This window comes from Hypomesus nipponensis, chromosome 8 (genome assembly GCF_054491055.1).
Source record: "Hypomesus nipponensis isolate SF chromosome 8, ASM5449105v1, whole genome shotgun sequence".
Taxonomy (NCBI): domain Eukaryota; kingdom Metazoa; phylum Chordata; class Actinopteri; order Osmeriformes; family Osmeridae; genus Hypomesus; species Hypomesus nipponensis.
The window spans coordinates 7,679,192-7,702,719 of NC_140368.1; the positions used below are offsets into that span (position 1 = coordinate 7,679,192).

Consider the following 23,528-nt stretch of genomic DNA (forward strand, 5'->3'; position numbering starts at 1 on the left):
CTCCACACTCTTGACTCTCCCTTTGGTGCTTTAACACAAGCCTTCATATTTCAGCTTCACGCCAAGCTCTCTCTCTCTTTCTCTCTCTCCATCAGTTTTGTGGATCTAGCTAACCATCTCCCCATCAGTTCTACTTCATAGATGCGTATCAACGCCATTAGCACGTTGAGAACAAGTTGTGAAAGTGTTGGCCAGTGTTGATCATTTCTTTTTTTCCACTTTTGCTCCTCGTCCTGAAGGTCTTGCGTGAGTTCTGAGCTGAACAGTACAGAAGGTACGTTTATTTGAATCATTTATTGTTTTACGTGCACTCCAATGATAGTGAAAGCGAAGGATTAGAAAACTTGGAAAAGCCACAACCGGACAATGAATCCTAAGCGTGGCAAAGGAACAGATTTATAAACATTGTTGTAAAAATCCAAATAAAAACTTTGAAGGAAAAAACATTGCGTCACAAGAAGACATGACTGAAGCCTAAGAATGACGCATGGCTCTTTATTTAAAGGTCTGACTTTTAAAGAGAGAGAGCAACATTTGATGTGCTGGTTTTTACGGCATCATTATTGGTGCTCACAGTAGCATTACAGAGCAGTTCTCTTCAGTGAGCTCTGCTCCATCTGGTTTCTATGAACAGACACTGGAGGAGGTGGGTGGGTGGAGAGGAGGATTATAAGAGAGAGAGGTGAGGGGGAGTAAGATGAGTGGGGAGAGGAGCTTTATTCAAAGGGAATGGTTGTGTCAAGGTCATGTGGTTATATTTCTCCAGGTCCTGTCGCCATCTCCTTCCCCTGGGACATTACCCATGAATACGCTGTCAAGCTTACTGGTTTCTAGAACTCAGAATGAGGGTTATTTCAACAATAAATAGTGCAGTTAAAATCTTCTAACAGCCTTGTTAGTACTTGTGTAGTGGCATAAGTTACCTGTTTTACAATTTCAAGTATTAGTTTTTGCCAGAATCTTTGTTTCGCAACTTGACTACAGCACTGTGTTGCAAGGGGAAAATATCTCTCCTGAAATCTCTCTCTCTCTCTCTCTCTCTCTCTCTCTCTCTCTCTCTCTCTCTCTCTCTCTCTCTCTCTCTCTCTCTCTCTCTCTCGAACAGATGAAGAGAAGCTAGATGAACGATCTAAACTGAGTGTGGCAGCCAAGCGCTCTCTCTTCAGGGTACGTACGATACCTGCCTGTGTTTTCCATAACTTTTTACCTCTCGTCCAACCACAGCTGAGTTAGTGTTTGCAAACCCCCCCACCATGCAGGAGTTGGAGAAGAGCATCGATGGCGGCGCCCCGAAGGTCCGGTCACGGAACGCAGCGGTGGACAGGCGTTTGAGGAGAGGCCAGGACCGCTCCCGCACCCAGCCCGTCACAACAGAGGAGGTGGTCATCGCTGCCACGTGAGTGCTCCCAACACACACACACACCCACACACACACACACACACACACACACACACACAGGATTTAATTAGCTCAATTTCACTGAGCTTGCTACTTTATTGCATCGATTGAATGCTTTCACGATAGCCACAGTGAACCTCACTTTGTCACATGGTTTCATTTGCCTCTCGAGGGCACTTTTTAATATATCTCCATTGTTCTCGTCACTCTTTATTTCTCTCTCTCTCTCCCCCCCTCTCTCACCTGTCTGTGTGTGACTGTCCTTTGATGGGGTTGTTAGTGTGCCCGCCCCCTCCCCCCCTGAGGTGACTGTACACAGTGCTGTAGCTTGGCTCCCTGGCCCCTCCCTAGTAGGCTCCACCCTGGCACCCGACAGGTACACGGCACGCTCGTGTGCATGGGTAAAAAGTGGTGAGGGGGGGTCGTAGATGCCACCACCCTCCTCCTCCAGTAACTAACATAAGTCACTCAGAATGCTTGTTGGAGTAGCTGGTACCAATCCCCTAATGATTAATCAAATGTTGACAAGCAGCATCAAACAAATGTTGATAGTTTGGTGGGTTTTCGGTGATATTAACATGTTTCAAATCCTAACTCTGTCTGTGGGACCCTCACGAGGCTGTGGGCTTTGTATGTTTGGCGCCATCTTGTGTGTGTCTAAGGAAATGTCGAGATCTTTTTTGATTCTCCAGCACATTCCTCCTCCCTATGAATGTTTTCATCCCTCATTTTTGGACGTCTGTTTGGGCATAGATCGCTCCGCATGCTGCTGTGTTCCATACCATTTCAGAAAACATTTGCTATGTGTTTTATTTAGTCATCTATCGGATGTAAGTGGGCTATGTGATGTGTTCAACTCTTGCACATGCATACCTACACACACTAACACACACTGTCTGTCTGTTGCAGCAGATCCTATGTTGACCAGCTCTTGCCCTCCATCCCCCGTCTCTGTCTCTCTTTCTTTCTCTCTTCGTCTGTCTGTCTGACTGTCTGTCTGTGGGGGTGTCATTCCTCCTCCCAGCCTCCAGGCGTCATCGCAGCAGAGCGCGGCGGCCCGGGCAGCCCGTCAATCCCAGGATGCCTTGCAGCAGAGTCAGCAGCGTTCCCAGGAGGCCAGCCCAGAGGAGGAGCCTGACCTCTCCACCCTGAGTCTTGCCCAGAAGATGGCCCTGTTCAACCGCCTGGCCCAGCCCGCCACACGGGTCACCCGCGCGCGGCCCGACACACGCCAGCGTCGCTCCAACGCCCGCTACCAGACCCAGCCAATCACCTTAGGAGACATGGAGCAGGTGGGGCTGAACCGGATGTCTGTCTGGGTGGCTAAGCTAATGCTTATTATCGGGACAAAGGCTCCTTTGTCATTGAATGGGGCAGCAAATAATGTGATTGTTGTGAGTTGTTTGGTCCTTGAGTAGATTATGTTGTGGTTTTTTTTTTTGTGTGTGCGCAAATTCTTTAATGCTGTTTATTCGTTTGTTGTTGAGGCGATTTACGTTTCTTCTTGAAGTTGAGTTCTACTCATTGTTGTTTACAAAGATTTAATTCTGCTTCATTACGTTGTCTTGACACCCACACACGTTTGGCAGCATACACAGTCTTAACTCATCTTTTAGTTGGGGGGTAGAGTCACAGTCTGCTGCAAAGACGCAGACACACAGCTTGTCACCACGTAATGTGAGTGTGTGTGTGTGCACGTTTGTGGTCCAGGAGTCCTCCTCCACAGAGCCCTCTGAGAAGGAGCTGAGTGACAGCCCAGTAGAACCCTTCCTACAGGCCCCGCTCACACAAGTAAGGCAGCCATGACGGCTCCACAGTTTCCCATTCGCCTACCCGCCGGACCATGGATGCTGATGCAACTGTGGCTATGCGCTTGTCCGCTTTGAGCCCATGATATCTTAAATAGGTTCCATATGAATGTCCGGGTCTGTTGCACTGTGCATGGCCAAGCTGACTTGCAGTCTGATTCACGCCGAGCTCATCCTTTCTCGGAGCGCAGCGTCAATGAGGCGATTGTGCGGCCGGGCGCATGGAGGGGCAGGCGGCGGCGTTTCAGCTGTGCTTGGGCATGAAAGGCCGCTCTGTGTCAGAGGAGCAGGGGACAGAGAAAAGGAGAGTCATGACCTGTGTGTGAAGGCACCGCATTGTCGAGGTTATTCGAAGGCCGTTTATTGACGCCGTCGTTTTTCCTTGACGCGATCAAGGCCGGCCAAGTTGAAAGCGTCATCCTTCATTTGAACTCGAGAAAGCACGGCGGTTTGGAGTGACGTCATGGATGGGGAGGCCTCCCCTGAGTGATCGGAGCATGAGTCGGCTTTAAAGTGACGCGTGGGGGTACTTGGCCCCACTTCTGCCGAGTCAGTTGGCTTCAGCTGGTTGCATTGTGGTTTGTGGTTGGGCGTGAGGGGAAGGGTGCATCGAGTGTCGAGAGAGGGGGGGAGTGCATGACAGCCAGGAAGTGCGTTGAGTCAGGTTGCGATGAGTCAGCGTGATAGAATTGTACATTGTCTGCCTGTCTGCTTGGAAAGGCTTTCAACATCCATACTGACCTCTCCCTCCCTCCCCCTAACTCTCTCTCTCTCTCTCTCTCTCTTTCTCTTTCTCTCTGTGTAATTCCGTCTGTCCCCATCTCTGCATCCCTCTTTCACTCCTCTTTCCATCCAGTTGCACCACGGAGCTGTGTCCAAGCTGTCCTCCTCCTCCTCACTGTCCACGCTCCGACCAGGAGGCACCTTCTCCACAGACCACGCCGGAGACATCCACCTGGCCCAGGCCAGCGTGCCCGACGAGGCCAGCCCCACGGCCCCCGTCCCTGGGTACTACGAGAGGTCTGGCCCCGGGAGCCCCCACAACCCCATCACCCAGACCACCCCTCACCTCCCTGCCCAGGCCACGGACGGGGCAGGCTGGAGACCAGAGCTGCCTTCTCAGGCCTCTCTGGACCAGCATCAGCAGCAGGCCCAGCACGAGTTGGAGTTGCCCCAGGGAGAGGAAGCTGGTCTGGGGGGAGGGAAGAGGAAGCTGGCCTCTCCGGACAGAGCAGTACAACAAACTCCCCCGCCCCAACCCCAGGGGAGAAAGTGGGATGAGCAGAGGGACTATATGTGGGAGAGTCAATCCTCACAGGAACTACCCTACCCAGAAGACCAGATGTCCACAGGCATCATTGCGGGTAAGAATGAGCTCTGGTGGCATGAGAACAACAGGGGAATTGGGAGACTTTTCACATATTCCTCTCTCTCTGTCTCTCTCTCTGTCTCTCTCTCTGTGTGTCTCTCTCTATCTCCTTTTCACTCTCCCTTTCTCTTGAGAGCATGCACTGTGTAAACATCTCAGCTCATCTGACGGATGACATTACATCAACTGTCTTGGCTCGTCATACTACAGCAGACTCATACTTCTGGCCCATAGCCTGATATATGTAGCACTTGCTCAACTGAAAACGTCACTAGCCATAATTCTATGCTAATTAGGTAATAATCTTGCACCAAAACGGATGTATTTCTGTGTCAAGTGTTCCCTGTTGTGTCTGTGAAGCGTTTTCTGCTTTCAAGCTTTCACTTGTCTGAACATACAATAGGGTTCAGAGTCATTCACAGGAAATGTCATGACAGAGTAAGAGAAAAAAGGCTGAAAGATATAGAGGGAGGAGTAGAGAATAGAGCTAGCGTTGTTTAAACTGCCTCAGAGGCGCACACACACACACACAGAAAGAGACAGAGGTCCTGGAGTAACAATGTAGGAAGAATTTGTTCTCATTGTCGAGGCTAACAAGACTGAGGGGAATTTCAACTGTGCAGAGTTTGTGTGAGCAACTTGCTAGCTGTTTACAACTTTTTACGAAGCGGGAAGTATTTGCACTTCTAAGTTGGTGCGTAGGTGTGGGAGTTTGTGTGTGCTTGTCTGAATGACGCGTGTACGTGCGAGTGAGCAAGAGACGCAGTGTGTGTGAAGTGAAGGGACTCACTGAGTGAATGGAATGTGCATGTGTGCGAACACAACCAGTGGATTATTGATGGTGCCGAGGCTGTCCTAACTCCTTTCTCTGTGTGTGTGTTCCAGAGCCCTGTGCGGCATCATCACCACAGACGAGAGCAGCGGCTGCCACAGCGTCGTCCTGCTCCAGGAGTGTGCCCCCGGCTGCACACGCACACACACAGGAGCCCTGCTCGTCTGCACCCCCCACCGCGGGGGAGCCGGGCACGGACACGCGCGCTGACGCCAGCCAACAGGAACCCTGCCCGGTCCAGCCAGAGACGGGAGACGACCTGACAGAAGCCATGTCGGCCAGACAGATGTCCATCAAAGAGAGGTGAGCGTTTCCAACGTTTGCACTGGTGGCGCTGTGTAACTAGATGCCTTGCCGTGTCTTTGCGGGTTGATTTCGGGCTGTGTCCGAGTTCCCACTCGGTCTGACGTTCAAATGTGCTGTTAGAATGGGTTGCTTCGTGTTTTGAATTGGTCGCGTAGTGTTGGAATGTGTTTCAGTAAACGTCGCACAGCATGTGATGATAAAGTATCTAGCTGACTGAGTGTGCTGCACTGTGTTTGGGAGATGACACAATCTGAAGGGTTTGAACACGTTTGCTGAACCCAGATATATGAAAAGGTGTAGAAAGAGAGGGATAGATAGAGGGAGAGAGAGAGAGAGTGAGAGGAATGAGTTGGGGAGGTTATTTTGAGCCTGCTGTGCTGGCTGGCTGGGCACCCCAGGAGAAAGACTGAAACAGCAGGAGAGCTCTAACCTCATTCCTTCTCCCCTCTCCTCTTAAAAGGAGAATAGGTTGTCCTACAGCTCTGTGTTTATTTAACATTTGATTGGATAAATCATAAATGATCTGAATGTGACGTGAAGCAGTAAATCATGTTTGGACTCTACTGCGGTGTTCGAGTTTTACAGACTGGTTATTGAACTCCACGTCAGATCCAAACATTACATAAGTCCACTTGTGTCAGCATTGGACATGACTCGTGAACACGCTAGGATGCACGTTAGCCAGTAAATTGATTGATGACATAAGGGATCAACATGTTCTTCCAAGAGCTGGGTGAGGGCTGAAAGAGAACAGTGTGTGAGTGTGTGTGTGTGTGTGTGTGTGTGTGTGTTACATAGTGTTTTTCACTTGTGCTTTGCCGTGTTTGTACCCACGGTGGTCATCATTATCACATGACCACCATGACAATGATGTCACATTCTGTCACCACATCAACAAGTTTGCTGGCCTGATTTCCCATCAGCCAATTGTAGCTGGACAGTCAGAATTTGCAGAATGTTAAACTTGGTGATTTTACTCATGGTTAAATCTGACCATAGTTCTTTGTTCTAACCAAAACACAGAACAGTGCAGTAAACGTTAACATTTCTATTCTGGGGGGTCATTTTAAAATGCTCTCACCCCCCCCTCCCTCCCTCACCCAAGCCCACAGAACATCATTCTCAGTGATGTAGACTAAACAGAGGGGTGCTTGTGATGGGGGCAGAGGTCACTGACCCCCTCCCCCCACCACCACCCTCTGCTCCCACATGATTGGACATCCCTTCAGAGTAGCTCCTCCCCTCAGGCGTGTTTGGACCATCAGCTCCAGCATTACTCACACTTCAGAATCTAGAATGGAACATTTATCTTCTGTGAAATAGTGTTGTGGTTTACTTTTCCTTGTCAGCTTTTTATATCCATTTAGCAGCTTGATTGGGTTCATAGGACGTGTGTGTGTGTGTTTAGTAGACCATAGCTGACCATTCTGATTGTTGGTACTGTATCTGAGTAGTAATCTTCTGTACTGTACTTTGACTCTTAATGCTGACTCTTATACAAACTCTCTAAATCCTTTGGATATATGTTTGAAATTGACTCCATCCAGGGAAAAGGAAAGTATTATCAACAAAGGACAATAATATCAACAGACTCTCCAAACCTTCAGTGAGGAAATCGACACTCAGTGCTGTTTGGTGTCAACCCTCTTTAAGACTGCCAGTGGTGCGTCAAGTTCTGCTCCAGGACCCAAATAAATTAGCAAAGTAGACCGCAGAGAGACTCTGCCCTGCTCTGCTTAGATACAGGAGGCGCAGAGCAACTTCCTCTGGTTAAGTCAGACAGACAAGGCCAGAATCTGACACCATTTCTCTTTTCACTCCCTCTTCCCCTCCCTCTCCCCCTCCCTCCCTGCCCCTCAGACTGGCCCTGCTGAAGAAGAGTGGTGAAGATGACTGGCGCAACCGCATCAACAGGAAGCAGGATGTGGTCAAAGCTGCGGTGTCGGAGCAACACGTTCAACTCTGGGAGGTGGAGCAGAACTTCAAAAAGAAGGTAACCTCACCTGAGTTGGCCCCTGACCCCTAAACCCAGAGGTTACGTGCATACAGTCCACCTTGTACAACAATTAGTCTCGCAAACCAGCCCAGTGATGGTGTTTTATTGTGCATACCGTGTTGGTTACACACACACACACACACACACACACACACACACACACACACACACTGCTGCCACTGGGGGAAGGAGATTGTCTAATCAGTCTCTACTGTAGCTTTCATACTAAATACAAACACATCTAGATGATGCGCACCACAGAAACCACAACAGCAATCTTGACAGTAATACTGTTGCATGTTATTTAGGTGTTTGACTTTGTTGGCTTTGTTCCTGGGCAGAAGGGAGGATGTGTCTAAACAGAGGGGTTGTACATCGTCTCTGCTGTCGTGTGTTAGGCTTGTGTCTGTCTCTGTTCTGTTCTGTTCTTCTCAACCTGTTTCATCTCACCTTGTTTCACATGCTGTGTCAGATTACTGCTTAGAACTTTGGTAAAGGGAATCTTGCACTGTGTGTGTAAATGGCCCTTGGAAACATATTTAAGTTTTGATTGGACTTATCAAGACATGCAGATTTAGCCTTTAATCTAATGAACCGTGTGTGCCCATACTGTCACTTCCTCTGGTCTAGAGATCGGGATTTACTATTCTGTAGTGAGCAGTGCTGGGTGAAAAAGAATTGATAGTAATGTTTTTATGGTTAAATCATTTATCCCAGTTGCCAGTCCACGTTGGTTTCAAAATTGTTTCATTCTTGTGACAAGGGAGTATGGAATGCAAAGGATTTGCTCTTTGTGTTGGGAATCATTTGGTGAAATAATTGAGTCACATGACAATCTTCAGTGGTGATCGGGGATCAGGCACGTATCTTTGTATGTCTGGCATGCATCTTTCCACCTATCTGTCTTCAATAACCCATGCATGTTACATGTACTGGAACCTCTCTCTTCTACCTTGTTTGTCATTTTCTCTGTTTGCATGTGTCTTCATTATGATCAAATAAACCTTGTTTCAATCACTGCATGCTGCTTGACTCTACATCTGTCATTCTGTCACTGGGCCAGCTGGGACACCCCCCTCTGTTTAGAAGTATTCTCAACACAGCTCGTGTCCTTTCCACAAAGTCAAACTGTGTTTTGATAATACTCCATCCTTGCTTAGATATTTGAATGTTTTCTAAGAGACTGTGCAAATACGTTAAGTGCAATCAACCAGCCGGAAAGCACACCCACCAAACATCAGATGTGTTGACGGAATCATTTAGGGCACTGAAGGTTACGCAACAACCTCCCATTCTCTGCTCAGGGAAAGTGAAGAGCAGAGACTCATGTCACATCACTCTCACAAATTCTACAGCATCGGAGTCATTTCAAGATGAGAAGATTAAGGAAAAGAATAGTTGGAGCACAAAACCGTTGAATCGAATTAACATGAAAAGGCCTGTCCCTCAGTTTTACAAAAAAAATAGATCCTAATTTTTTGCGTCGCTTCTTAATCTTCCCATTCAGCTCAGCTAGTGGACTCTGATGAGGTCAGAGGATGCGGTCTGAGGCAGGGAGAGGATGGGGTCGTTGGATAGATAATGACCCAGCACAGAACAGTAGATTGTTCGTCAGGCTGCAGGATGTGGATTAGCTTCTCTGTGGTCTCTTTGTTGGGACTGTAAACGCATACTGAAATAGAAACACATCCTGCTTAATCGCCTGTCCAAGAAGGAAAATGTTTTTTTGAAGACCATCACGTTGGCGACTGTCATAATTCCCATCTCTGTTTGACCAGAAGGGTTTATTATGTGTTAGTATGACTAGAAGTTCATAAAGTTGCGTTCATATTGTCCGTTTATTACATTAGTAGTACCTCAGCTAAGTTAACATAGGTTAGCTATATCTTTAAACATAAGCACAGTTATGATGTTACTGTAACAATTTTAGCAACTCGACAACATTGGAAAACGGCATGTAGATGACGCTAACATGGCAGCCTACTTTGTTAACCAACCTAGCATGGCAGGTTAGCCCAGTACATTAGCATCACACCCTACCACAACAGGGACCCACCACTCCTACAGACCCCCCTGTCCCCCCTCTCTTCCCTCGGCTGCTCTCTTTAGGACGAAGGGCCCATGGTGATCGATGAGTTTGCCGTGGCGGATCAACTCTGGGTAAGCTAGGGCGCTGGAACACACTGGTGTCCGAACATTCACCAGTGGTGTATTTTCACCTACCGTCACAGTGGTGTTCCCCTGGTTGGTGGTGTTATTATCCTGCTCTAAAACATCCCTGCTGTCCATCAAGTGTCGTAATCCCTCCATCATGGTTGCCTCGAGGCGCTCTCATCCTCACATACTGTGGGCCTTCCTCCTAACCCTACACACAGCATCCTGCTTTTCTGAACCTCTCTATTTCAGCCAGTACCCTCTTGATACGTCTGTCTGTATCTCTCTCTGTATCTGTGTGTGTGTGTGTGCGCGCGTGCACGTCTGACTCTTCCATGGCACTGCCTTGTCAGGAGCCAGTCTTTGCCGCTACCTTCTCCCCTCCTCCTGAGCCCCCTGTCCACATAACTCCCCATGATGCCCCCCTAACCCAGGTGAGACCGCACACGGAAGTGACCGCTGCTGCCAACGGGCGCACACACACACACGCGCGTGCTAATTGCCCTCCTAACACCAAGTATAACCGCACACTTACAAAAGCCTCAGCCTCTCCTCGTGTGTTTGGTGTTGGTCTAACGCTGACGCTCAAGGCTTCACGCTACGTGATCCCTCCCCCTCTCTGCTCCCTCTACCTGCCCCCCCTCCCTGCCCCCCCTCCCTGCTCCCCCGAGGCTTTCAGCCTGGGTGCGTTTGACTTCCACATGACTTCCTATAATGTCTGCACCTTCTCAACTGTGCTTCAGTGTGCAGTGGCCGCCATGCTTACGGTGCCCCTTGCCCCGTCTTCTGGTGAAGGGCTGCAGCCCGGCATGGCTCCGCCAGCTCCATAGCTTTGTGCCTACGCATATACAGTACATAGGCTGCTCCCTCTTCTTCATCCATCTCTCTTTTCCATTCTCTGTCTGTCTCTCTCGCCCTCCTCCCTCCATCCTGTTGTGCAGGCCGCTCCACCTAAACCCCTGCAGCAGTTGCAGGTGGATGAGAGACATCCTTGGAGATGGAAGGTGACCCCCGACCTGCCCCCCCCCCCTCCTCCATCATACCTCCCATAGCCAGATGTCACTGTGTAAAACACTTAAGTGTTATAAACCTATCTTAAGTGTTTATAAACGTATCCTCTTACAATAGCAAACCATTAGCTAGTGCATGCATTCTGACATGCACACACACACACACACACACAAGTACACACACACCGTCACATGGCCTGTTTTGGTGTGATGGTGATTATACAAACAGGGCTCGGGTTTGAGATCCCAAACCTTAACGGGTGAGAAGTTGGAGAAGTCAGATGTTGTTGTGTACGTACAATACACAAACTGCATCTGTGATTGACTGCTGTCCTCATACTAAAGTGTACAAATGTGAACATTCGGAGGCATTTGCAGTTAGATTATTAAAACCAACCTGAAACGGAAGACAAGTCAGATAAACCATTTACGACAAATGTACATCAAGGTTGTGTTTTTAAGGGAAGTGTGTGCATAGGTTATGCTAGCTGGGGCAGTATGTTGTGTGTGTGTGTGTGTGTGTGTGTGTGATCCTCTTACATAAAACTATCAGACAGTAGGATCTATTGAGGAGAGATTGTTTATTGTGTTCTTAATTTCTCTCCCTTACCGTCCCGCTCTGTTTCTCTCCTGTACTCTGTGTCCACTCTCTCTCTGTCTGTCTCTCTTTGTCTCTCTCTCTCTATGTCTCTCTCTCTGTCTCTCTCTGTCTCTCTCTCTATGTCTCTCTGTCTCTCTCTCTCTGTCTGTCTCTCTCTCAGAGGATGGGTGAGGAGCTGGAGATGCAGCGTATCGAGGCCCACATGTCCATCCAGGAGAGGAAGCAGATGATCTGCACCCGCGAGGAGGCCTGGAAGACCAAGGGCCGCGGCGCCGCCAACGACTCCACTCAGTTCACCGTGGCCGGGCGCATGGTTAAGAAAGGTCCGCCGATATAAAAACTTTTTCAGTTTGGCAACCGATGAATAAAAATGTCACCTCCCTCCCTAAACACACGCACACACAGAAACGGCAACCCCTGTGGTTTCCACTCAGGCAGAAAATGATATGATTACCTCCCCTATTATCCTATTAGCAGTGGTCTGGTCGGGGGGGATGTGGGAGGCCAGTTTAGGGGGGGCTGTTTCAGCCAGGTTTACTGCTAAACCTTTGCTGCACGGTGGGATTACTGTCATAGCCAATGAGACAGAAGAGCCCCGCCCACACAATGATCCCTCCTGCTACCAATGTGGAGGAGTTGGCCTGGCTACTGTTAGCTTAGCAGAGTTGGCCAACAATACATGTAGCTACTGTCAGCTTAGCATTAGGCATAGGTTAGCTAAAGCTTGTAATGCAGTTCATACAGCACATGGAGAATGGGTTTAAATAGCCTATAGCGCATGGGTTGGTTCTTTGGGTGTTTATTTTTTGTTTTTGTTTGTGTGTGTGTGTGTGTGTGTGTGTGTGTGGGGGGGGGGGGTTTAGGTCTGGCTGCTCCCTCAGCTCTCCTCTCTCCAGTTCTCTCCAAACCCAAGACCAGCAGTCCTGCAATCTCCAAACCACAAGAAGGTTTGTATAGTAACCTCCCCTCACTAGGTAGATGTGTATTCCTTAGCTGGACTCCTGTCCCTTTGGGCTGGTTAACCCCACAGGAGACCCCACTCTCACCCAACACACACCTGCCCAATTCAAAATGAACTGAAAATACAGTTATGTGCTTAAATATTTACTTAAATAAGCACCCGAAATCTGATTCTCACTCTTAGTTTTTTGGACTAATCCAATGTCTTTGTTTTTCTTTGAAGACTGGGAAGAAATATCCGAAATGGAAGGTGTATTCATCTTTCTTTTGGTGTTGTATTGTATGAATCAAATCTCACAGATTGTACCATGATAATACATGTGATTGTGTGTTGAGTTCTAAAAGTCAATCAATGACTCGTAGAATATCGAAACCCTGGGGTAGTGTTTGGTTGGCCGGTGAAAGCTTGCATCGATGCATGAGACTTATCTACTGAACCTCAATCGATCAGCACTGTTTCATGGTGGCTAAGTCTGTGCTTGTGACTGACTGTTGTGATTAAATTCTATGAACTTGTGGTTATATTCATTCTTAGCGGCTCAGCACTGTGTAGTCCTATTCCAGGCTAACTTGCCTTGTGTTCCCAACAGAGATAGAGGCCAAGCCAGACATGAACTTGGAGACAGACAGGAAGCTGGATAAGCTGGAGTCCTTCTTGGGCAAGCTGAACAGTAAAGGTGATTGTAGTCTTCAGAACATCACACCATTTTGATTACAGTGTACACACTATACTATTCCTCATTAAAAACATCAGCCAAACTTCAAGCAAACGACACCCAGTTAACAACACCCCCCCCCCCCCCACCCCCCCCCACGTTCTCCGTCTTGACCCCATCAGTGTCAGGCCTGTCAGAAACCACCATCACAGTGACGGAGAAGAAGGTGAAGGAGGTGATGGACCTTGACGATGAGATCTTCTCCAAGTTCTACCGCCACGCGGCGGAGCTGCCACGGCTGAGCTGCCAGGTGGACATCCAGGAGGACTTTGATGCCATTTTCGGTACCAGCATGCCGATGTAAGCCTTGTGGAGCCTCTGCATGTCTTTCTTTGTGTGAAACTTTTAACATCAAAGTAAATCACATGGAGTGGAGACATGGGAATCATTATGATATACTATACCATGACAGCATCCCTGGGGCATACATTTTAACATACTGTAGGATGAGTCAGCATTGTGCATACCCTTCGTACACAGACACACACACACTCATACACACGCTACTTCCTTTCCTTCAAGCCCTAACGTCTGACACCTCTCCCAGGTTGACCTCCGACATGGTGCAGCACAAGCGGGCAGTGCGACCGGCCCGGAACGTTCCGGCGTCCAGGAACCCCCTGAAGATGCTGGCGGCGAGGGAGGACATCCGCCACGAGTACACGGAGCAGAGGCTCAACATCGGCCTGCTGGAGAGCAAGAGGATGAAGGCAGAGAAGAGTGAGTGAACCTCCCGCTGTTATAGACTCCCGAGAGACCAGCTCAAACTCTCTGAAGAAGGAACGGGTGTCGTGTCATGACTGCATTGTAGAGTGTTTCTGTTAGCATGGTTGTTATTTCAATTCTGAATGCGTGTTTTTTTACGTGTCTTAAAACTTGTTGAGGTGTATGTGTTTTGTTTTTGTTTAATTGTATGTGTGCTGTGTGTATATATCTGCCTGTCTTTCATGAAAATACAGATTATTGGATCTGTAGGTTTGTGTGTGTGTATTCACCGTATCTTTATCCCAACTTAGACTCTCTGTCCTGTGTGTGTTCTCCAGTGAGTAAGAACTCAGGTTTCTCAGAGGTTGCTCTAGCTGGTCTGGCCAGTAAGGAGAACTTCAGCAGTGTTCACCTACGCAGTGTCAGCATTTCAGAGCAGACGTCCAACAACAGTGCCTTGCCCTACAAGAAGCTCATGCTGATCCAGGTCAAAGGTAGCTCCATCTCACACACACACACCTGTGCATGCGTGCAGCACACACACCCTCAGCAGCCCTCAGAGGTCACTACAAGGGCATTTTGAGGTCTTATGCATGTGTGGGTACCCCCAGTAGAACGTTTCCTGGCCCCTTCACAACAAGTAGAAAAACATCATCCTTTTAATCAGGTCACTGGCCTAAAAAAAGTACAGTAGGGCAGACTTCTAGATGAGTCAGGCGAGGAGAAAACCGTTAACTTACAAAAAGATTGAACATTTTTACTGGAGTAAAGACAGTTAAACATTGAGCAAAATGGCTGCCTGACCATTTTTAGTGTGTTGTTCCCCTGGCAGTTGTCTCCCCAAATCCTGATACTGCTGCAGCTCCTCCAGAGTTCTGCCAGATAGGTCCCACTGACCTCATTCTAAGCTCTGACGTTCGTTGAGGGATAAAAACTAAAAAATAATTGGGGTTCACTCTAAGCTGTGAAGGATTCTCTTCAAAGACTTCCTCTCTAATGGAGGTTTCAACGCAGAGGAAAAAGGCTAAGCAAAGTTTTCATGGCCATTTTGGTTTCTTTTGCATCTCCTCCAAGGGGCTCTGGGTAACAGCTGGGGTCTCTAAATCATTCTGTCTCAAGTCAGCTCTCTCTATCCTGGGCTTGACTGTCCCTTCAAGCCCTCTCTCTCCCTAATCCACCCCCAAAGCTGTTAAAACACATGCAAGGCATATTATTAGTTTGATTCTAATCTAAAGGCTACATGTGTTAGCGTGCTGTTTATTTTCTATAGCCACTGATTCTTGAAACGGATAGTAGTAACCTGTGTGTTTTACTAGGTCGCCGCCACGTCCAGACCAGGCTAGTTGAGCCCAGATCATCTTCGTTGAACAGCGGAGACTGCTTTCTGCTTGTCACACGCCAATACTGCTTCATTTGGACAGGGGAGTTTGCCAATGTCATTGAAAAGGCCAAGGTGAGTCTGTGGAACAAACAGTGTTTCCTATAGGATTTGTTTTAGCAGTGGGGGCAGGTCTGGCGGGCCGCCACGGCAAAATCAATGGAAACACTGCAATGTACAAATGGATGGGCAGACAGGCAGACGGATATCATACATTAATAAGCAATCACAGCACAGTACCTACAGTCAAACTAAGCTTCCAACCCAGTCTGGGTGTTCCAGAGCATCGTTAGTAGTGTGGCTCACGCGTCTCATACTGCTCAGTGTTTTAAAGGGCCTGATGTTGTCATCAGGCGTGTGCTTCAAATACAGGAAGTAAACACCGCCTCGGCAGGAAGCGGGTATTGCGTAGCAAAGGAAGTGGAGTGTGAGAGGAAACCAGCTGCAGGAAGCTGCATGCTGACATGTAGACCCAAGCCCATTGTTCAGCGCAGCCGCCAAGCCCTCTGGGTAGCCAGGCATCACACTGAACTCATTTTGACAGACTGTTTTATCAGTAGAAATTTCCATGTTTACCTCCTAAAGACAACATTCAGTATAGACTCATTTTCTGACTCACGACAGCCCTAGTTTCAGAACAAATTTAGAAAAGCCTTTTGTTCACCAAGAAGTCTGTTCGCATTTACAGTAAGGAAGTAGTTGTTATTGTGGTATTGCTGTGTCATGTTGTATCTAACCCACCTCCTTGGTTTCCTGTCTCTCTTTCTGTTTGTATTTCTGTGTGTGTGTGTGTGCGTGTGTGTCTGGGCCCCAGGCTGCAGAGATGGCCGCCTTCATCCAGACCAAGCGGGACCTGGGCTGCAAGGCAGACTATGTCCAGGTGATTGAGGAAGGCATCAACACACACAGCCACGCTGCTAAGGACTTCTGGAAGGTTCTAGGCGGACAGACCAGCTACCAGGGTGAGGATAAAGTGCTGGCCTAGCATATGATAATCTAGTGTAGGCTGTGTGTACACATAGACTCAGCATTATCAATACCAGTGCACTGGTACCTATATTAATGCAAAAATGCTACAATAATGTAGTCACAGGCAGATCAAATGAACTTGTATATAAATGATATGAGTCCTTAAGGCCACACTGCATCATGGGCTTGTAGTCAAAGCGTGCTCTCTCTGGTATTTAAAACTTGATCGTTTAAACAACTTCTGGTTTCCGGTAGCTGCTGGGACACCCGATGAGGATGAGCTGTACGAGAGCGCCATTGTGGAGACCAACTGCATCTACCGCCTGCTTGATGACAAACTGGTGCCCGATGACGACTTCTGGGGCAAAGTCCCCCGCTGCACTCTGCTCCGGCCCACAGAGGTGGGCAGCCATCTTGTCAATCATCTCATCGAAAACACAGAGACGGATACAACTGGAAATGAAAATGATTATATTGTATAGCTTAAAGATCTACATATAAATGATTATCGAAATCACCAAAGGCAATATAATACAGGCACAGCTTAATAGGCATTTAAGCTGTGCACAAGTCCAAATTATTATTATTTTTTAATAAAACCTGAAACCCAATGACAGCCTGTCTGTGTGGACTCCCCAGGTGCTGGTGTTTGACTTTGGCAGCGAGGTGTACGTGTGGCACGGCAAGGAGGTGACGCTGGCACAGAGGAAGGTGGCCTTCCAGCTGGCCAAGCACCTGTGGAACGGCACCTTCGACTACACCTGCTGCGACATCAACCCCCTGGACCCCGGGGAATGCAACGCCCTCATACCCAAGTGAGGGGGTACACACACACACACACACACACACTTGGCGTCTCATGTACCGGAGTGTTTATTTATTTAGTCGTGAGGAAACGGCACTGCTAATCTCAGGTCAGGACAAGCTGTATGTTTCCAGCGTACTGATATTCTCTCCCATAAAACCTCTCGCCAACTATGTGAGAACATGTAAACAACCTTGGGAGCACGTACAGGAGCCAGACGCTCGGGACTCAACCTGTTCTCTATAAATGGTCATGGCTGCTCTTGCCATACACAAGCACCCTGCCTCTGGGTTTGTGCCCGAGGATGAAGCGTCCATCCAGAGGCACAAACAGACACACTCCCCTACTGCGGTAACACCCCCCCCCCCCCCCTTCCATCAGGAAGGGCCAAGGCCGTCCAGACTGGGCCGTTTTCGGGAGGCTGACTCAGCACAACGAGACCACCCTGTTTAAGGAGAAGTTCCTGGACTGGACCGACGCCAAGAAGACTCCCGCTGCCGGCGTAGTCCCCGCCAAGAACGGCCACAATCACCACAGCCAGCACAAGGTACTGCTGTTCCACATCTTAGTTATGTTGCGTTGCAGGTCGTTTATAGCTCAACCGTAGTTGGCTAACCCAGTGCCTCCTTCCTTCCACCCATCTCTGTTCTGACCCCCCCGCTTCTCCCCTGACCCCTCCAGGAGCAGCAGGGAGCGGAGCAGCCGCGCCCGTACGACGCCGCCCTCATGCTGCCCCTCCTCCAGGCGCCGGTGCGCACCGTGCTGGACGGCCTGAGCGTGGGGCGGGGCTACGGCATGGTGGAGGGCGAGGAGAGGCGGAGCTACGACGTGAGCACGCTGGCGGTGGAGGTGTGGCACATCTTGGAGTTTGACTACAGCCGCCTGCCGCGCCAGAGCATCGGCCAGTTCCACGAGGGCGACACCTACGTGGTCAAGTGGAAGTACATGGTGAGCACGGCAGGTGAGTGGATAGAGCCTCGTCCTTCTAAAGAGACTGCGGGTGTTCAGGGTCCTCATCCCGGAGCTTTGCTCTTTCGGGCTCTCCTGTTCTTCCTTTGTTTCTTCTCCTACCCCCCCCCCCCCCCCCTCCCTTTCTCCTTTCTCTCTCTCCTTCCTCATCCATCTCTGTCTGGTAACCTAACGTGGTGCGGTAAAACAAAACAGTGGCGTAGTCACATGTCGGCCGTGTACGTCTCTCTGTCTCTCAGTTGGGAGGAGGCAGAATCCAGAGCAGGTGAGGACGGCGGGTGCCGGCAAAGAGAAGTGTTGCTACTTCTTCTGGCAGGGACGCAATGCCACCGTCAGCGAGAAGGGAACGTCGGCGCTGATGACCGTGGAGCTGGACGAGGAGAGAGGAGCACAGGTACGGTGTGTGTGTGTGTGTGTGTGCGCGCAGTATATGAATATATGCCAGTGCATGAGGGAAGGAGCCGATGCCTGGGCTACTGTGTGTGTGACGTCTCTCTCTCGCTCTCTGGTTGTCCAGGTGCAGGTGCAGCAGGGGAAGGAGCCCCCCTGTTTCCTCCAGTGTTTTAAAGGAGGGATGGTGGTCCATGCTGGGAAGAGGGAGGAGGAGGAGGAGAACTCCCAGAGTAAGCACACTCTCTCACCTTGCCCTTCTCTTTGGCTCTTTTCTCCTGCCCTGGCCCTACTCTCTTGAGAGAACAGTTAGTAGGGATCAATAAGTACGTTTTGGAAGCCTTCCTCTTGTCCAGGAAAGCCACTGCAGCACACTTTTATTGGTGACGTCGTTTTCCGTCGCATTGTTTGATACTAGACTACCTCAGGGAAGGATGCTTCCACTGGAGATATTCGGAAACCCCAGTCCTACAAAAATGCACACTGGGTGTCTTTTATTTCTCCAGTATAACACCCCCTCTCTCTGTTCCTCCTCCTCCTGCCCCTCAGATGACTGGCGGCTGTACTGCGTGCGAGGCGAGGCGCCGGCGGAGGCCCACCTGCTGGAGGTGGCGTGCCACAGCACCAGCCTGCGCTCGCGGGCCTCCATGGCCCTGCTGAGCGTGAGCCAGGCTCTCATCTACCTGTGGCACGGCTGCAAGACCCAGACGCACGCGCGGGACGTGGCGCGCACCGCCGCCAACAGGATCAAGGAGCAGTGAGTGGCTAGATTTTCCTGCACATGCCGTGAGGCTTTTCCTGGATGTGCACACCTGCTTTATCACTGCCCCCCACAAGGGGGCGATGAGAACACCCCAAATGGAGGGCACTGTTTTCGAGGGGTGGGTTTCAACTAGGGGTGTGTGTGTGTGTCCAGGTGTCCGCTGGAGGCGGGGCTCCACACCAGCTGCAAGGTGACCATCCATGAGTTTGACGAGGGCTCGGAGCCCGTGGAATTCTGGGAGGCACTGGGGAAGAGGGACAGGAAGACTTACGACTGCATGCTTCAAGGTCAGCAGACATTGCATTCAAATCCCAGGATGGAAACAAGATTTTTCCTCTCTCTCTCACAGAGACTCCTTAGTTGCTCTGCCTTTGATGGTCTTTTGTCCTGTCTTGGGCCCAGTTTCAATTGTTACAACACTCATGCCTCCCTCCTCCTCTCTCCTTTTGAACACAACTGACCTGCGTGACATTCCTTCTTTCACCCATCCTCTCATGAGAAGGAAAGATGTATTGAAGAGTACCCTAAAATGTGTTGTGGCGTGATGTCGTGACCTTTGCCCCCTCCCCCGTCAGATCCAGGGAAGTTTAACTTCACCCCCCGCCTCTACCAACTCAGCAGCTGCTCTGGGGAGTTTGTTGCCACGGAGTTCTTTTACCCCGCAAGAGAGCCCAGCCTGGTCAACTCTCTGCCCTTCTTACAGGAAGACCTGTATACTGCCTCCCAGCCAGGTACACACCCTTGAAATGTACAAGTGCTGTCTCACTGTGTTTTGGTGTTTCTGATGTTTTGTCTTGGTTCTGTGCGTGAGCAGCCCTGTTCCTCGTGGACAACCACCACGAGGTGTACCTGTGGCAGGGCTGGTGGCCTCAGGATATCGAGAGCCCCGGCTCCGCCCGCATCCGCTGGGACGCAGACAGGAAGTGTGCCATGGAGACAGTGCTGCAGTACTGCCAAGGTACGCCTCCAGACAATTTGCGGTTTGGGGGGTAGGTGTCGCGTGGATTCTGGCATCTCATTCTATGTATCGAGTTTGTTTGCCGTCTTACCATTCTCTCTCTCTACCCCCCCCTCCCCTCACTCCCCCCTCGTTCCCCCCCCACAGCGAAAAATGAGAAGAAGCCCCCCAAGTCTTACCTGATCCACGCCGGGTTAGAGCCCCTGACCTTCACCAACATGTTCCCCAGCTGGGAGCACCGCGAGGACATCGCTGATATCACCGAGAGGGTACGACCTCACCCCCCCTCAACCTCACCACCGCCCCAACCTCACCACCCCCTCAACCTCACCACCCCCCCAACCTCACCGCCCCCTCAACCTCACCGCCCCCTCAACCTCACCGCCCCCTCAACCTCACCGCCCCCTCAACCTCACCACCCCCTCAACCTCACCGCCCCCTGAACCTCACCGCCCCCTCAACCTCACCATCCCCTCAACCTCACCACCCCCTCAACCTCACCACCCCCTCAACCTCACCATCCCCCAACCTCACCCCCCCCAACCTCACCGCCCCCTCAACCTCACCACCCCCTCAACCTCACCACCCCCTCAACCTCACCACCCCCTCAACCTCACCACCCCCTCAACCTCACCACCCCCCCAACCTCACCACCCCCTCAACCTCACCACCCCCCCAACCTCACCACCCACCCATTGTCCAGGAGTTCACTTCCTCTTATACTGGTTAAAAGCACTCGAAATGTTAAGCACGTCGCCACAGCCCATAGATGGTCAGGTGATGGTCTGTCAGTAACAGCCTTCCGTCCTGTCAGGAGGCGGAGGTGTGTAACCAGATCATCCTGGTGGAGGACGTGCTGGCCAGGCTGTGTAAGACAGCCTACCCCCTGACAGAGCTGCTGGCCAGGCCACTGCCCGAGGGCGTCGACCCTCTGCGTCTGGAGATCTACCTGTCAGATGACGACTTTGAGGTGGGTTCCGGGGAGGAATGGAGTTGGTTGCAGTTTGCATCGACTTTCCCCCACATTCACTTGGGTCATAACTCCTATAGACTTTGTGAAGTGGAGATGTCCTCTTGACCTCCTCTCTGCCTTGCTGTCGTCTTTGTTCATGTCAGTGCTGTATCTGTTCTCCTTCATCCCTTTTATCTATCTCTCTCCCCCTCTCTTTATGTCTCTCTCTTTCTCTTTTGTACTCATCAATTTACTGTACCACTTCACCTTTCAGGATGTGGGGGCTTATGGGAAGGTGAGTTCTTTGAGTTGCGCAGGCGTGGGGCCCTAGACACTCACAGCATCCTCGCTTGATCACTTGAACTACAACACCCATCATTTCAGTGTGCTGCTTTTTCACCTGCTGCTTTCCCTCCTTCATCCTCCCTTCCTTTCATAACAAAGCAAGGTGTGGAACAAAAATGGCGGCATCTCTCACTTGTTTTTTTTGTGCCTTTGTTTGCAGTTCACAAACTTGGTTGTGTGCTAATTGCACTAAATACTGGAGTGAACGAGCTGTTTGTGGTTTTATACAATCTTAATTTATTTATCCTAATTACGGGTGGAGTAATGCCAGTATGTCTGTTAAGCCTGAGCATGTGTTACTGTCACACCTGTTTGGATGGTGTGTTCTTCTCAGGTTGAAGTCCCGTGGTCAAAGTAGGTTGTTTCTGCTGCTGTCATTTATGATTTGATGAACTGGTGAAATGCACAGTTATAATTCTTGATAGTGTCACACAAACTGTTTGATGTGTGTGTGTGTGTGTGTGTGTGTGTGTGGGGGGGGGGGGGGAGCGGGGTGTTTATGGTCTTCACCCATTTTCGATCTACTTACCTAGCATAGGGACAAATTGTATGTGTGTCTCAACAGAAAGCGTTGGAAATGTCGAGAGAGGAGTATGAGTGCTTGCCTGGCTGGAAGCAGGTGAACGTAAAGAAAGCCAAAGGACTGTTCTAGAGCGTTTGGGTGGAGAGCAAGAGAAAGCTAGCGGGGAGGAAGACGGAGATGAGCGGACAACATTGGTGGTGCAAGCCAGTGGGAACTCTAAATATTCAACCCCCCCCCCTCATGGAGACATGGAGGGGAGGGGGCCGGACGTTGGGGCGGAGGTGTGGCCAGCCTCTTGCCTTGTTTTTTTTTTTTCTTCCCCTGTCTCTGTTCTTTGATTTGTTTTTCACTTTTTCTGAGGCAAGAGATGTGTGTGGCGTCTCTCTAGGATGGACCTGTGTGCGTGCGTGCGTTTGTGTATAATGGACCAGGTCGTTTTTGTTGAGTTTTTTACGCCTTTCCTTCATCCAGGTTGTTATCTATTTATATTGTGCTTCTAAAGGACTGCTCAAGCCTGCACATCCATACGTTATGGTCAGCCATACATCACCATCCCTGACACCCCTGTCAGGCTGGGGAGTGGATCTGTCACTCCACCCTCCAGCCCCCCTCTCTAGCTCCACCCAGCTCTTCTTCAACGTCTGTGCATTATATATTCTATGCATTATAAATAAATAGTATTTAACACCACATAAGGAACTGAATAAATAAAGAAGAGCCTTTTATTGATTGTTTTACAGCAGGACTGGGTGTCTTCTAGTGTTTTCTGTCTGATGTGTGAGGTGTTCTGCACTGTGCCGTCATGTCAGGTACTCAGGGGGTGCAGTTGGATTTTTAAGTATTGCATCTCATGAGGAATGGGGTGGTAATAAATTCACCAATGTATAGTGCCTTGCTTTTGTGTACAGTTTCTATACAGATAAAATATTAGTATGCATTTTTAAGACTCTTTTTGTGATATAAATGATATTAGAGAAATAAACACTGAAAGTTGTTAATCCTGATTACGTTTTTGTGCTTTTTTTTTTTCTCCGAAAATCTTTGAATCATTTTGCCTTTATTAGAGAAATTAACCAATGCAATACACCTAAAGTGTCCAAGACATTGATTTTGGAGTCCTACACTTAAGTTAGCAATGTATTTTCAGATTATCCATTCAGATGATCAACAACTTCTTGGTTTATCCAGCAAGTGGCGCTAAAAGACTGATAATGAATTCTGACTGTATGCATGAAAGGGGGTGTCAAATAACCTCTATTATCACTAAGGGGGTTAGAATATCACATTAGAGCCACAGTGTGATAAATTACTCTTTATAAGTATATTTTTGGGGGGGCCTTGTTTACTTGCCTACGCCATTTCCACCCGTGTTACTGTTTTTAAAAACCTAAAATGAATGCATTTTGGAATATTAGTAAAAATATTAGTTGGAAAAAACATTCTCATGACATTATTTTATTACTAAGATGTATTTGTTCTTAGAAATGACCTGTAGATCCTAGATGACAGCCAGGCAATCAAGCCAACCGTGTCTCTGAATGTGATTGTGTGCGTGCATGCGTGTGTGTGTGTGTGTGTGTGTGTGTGTTGACAGGAGCCCACCTACAACCAACCCGCAGT

General features: G+C 49.3%; 1 protein-coding gene across 17 annotated transcripts in view; it reads left to right on the plus strand.

Moving 5' to 3' along the window:
• svila (supervillin a) overlaps positions 1–22,912 on the plus strand; it is a 39,761-nt gene extending 16,849 nt beyond the window's left edge. For 5 of the 17 annotated variants that reach the window (XM_084702485.1, XM_084702471.1, XM_084702482.1 and 2 more), the window contains 35 exons: positions 240–274; positions 1,106–1,167; positions 1,260–1,396; positions 1,680–1,775; positions 2,424–2,691; positions 3,110–3,190; positions 4,064–4,571; positions 5,462–5,711; positions 7,575–7,707; positions 9,820–9,870; positions 10,218–10,298; positions 10,806–10,868; positions 11,636–11,798; positions 12,339–12,422; positions 12,659–12,685; positions 13,026–13,112; positions 13,274–13,451; positions 13,699–13,871; positions 14,195–14,350; positions 15,173–15,309; positions 16,049–16,196; positions 16,459–16,604; positions 16,843–17,018; positions 17,390–17,555; positions 17,690–17,969; positions 18,217–18,371; positions 18,495–18,600; positions 18,917–19,124; positions 19,284–19,417; positions 19,706–19,861; positions 19,945–20,088; positions 20,236–20,357; positions 20,903–21,058; positions 21,315–21,335; positions 21,951–22,912. In XM_084702485.1, coding sequence (XP_084558611.1) covers positions 240–274; positions 1,106–1,167; positions 1,260–1,396; positions 1,680–1,775; positions 2,424–2,691; positions 3,110–3,190; positions 4,064–4,571; positions 5,462–5,711; positions 7,575–7,707; positions 9,820–9,870; positions 10,218–10,298; positions 10,806–10,868; positions 11,636–11,798; positions 12,339–12,422; positions 12,659–12,685; positions 13,026–13,112; positions 13,274–13,451; positions 13,699–13,871; positions 14,195–14,350; positions 15,173–15,309; positions 16,049–16,196; positions 16,459–16,604; positions 16,843–17,018; positions 17,390–17,555; positions 17,690–17,969; positions 18,217–18,371; positions 18,495–18,600; positions 18,917–19,124; positions 19,284–19,417; positions 19,706–19,861; positions 19,945–20,088; positions 20,236–20,357; positions 20,903–21,058; positions 21,315–21,335; positions 21,951–22,037 — 4,975 coding nt within the window. In that variant the 3' untranslated portion in view covers positions 22,038–22,912. Of the gene's footprint in view, positions 1–239; positions 275–1,105; positions 1,168–1,259; positions 1,397–1,679; positions 1,776–2,423; positions 2,692–3,109; positions 3,191–4,063; positions 4,572–5,461; positions 5,712–7,574; positions 7,708–9,819; positions 9,871–10,217; positions 10,299–10,805; positions 10,869–11,635; positions 11,799–12,338; positions 12,423–12,658; positions 12,686–13,025; positions 13,113–13,273; positions 13,452–13,698; positions 13,872–14,194; positions 14,351–15,172; positions 15,310–16,048; positions 16,197–16,458; positions 16,605–16,842; positions 17,019–17,389; positions 17,556–17,689; positions 17,970–18,216; positions 18,372–18,494; positions 18,601–18,916; positions 19,125–19,283; positions 19,418–19,705; positions 19,862–19,944; positions 20,089–20,235; positions 20,358–20,902; positions 21,059–21,314; positions 21,336–21,950 lie in introns of those variants that run through there. The other 12 variants (XM_084702473.1, XM_084702474.1, XM_084702476.1 and 9 more) reach the window with 12 other exon arrangements.
• The last annotated feature ends 616 nt before the right edge of the window (positions 22,913–23,528 follow it).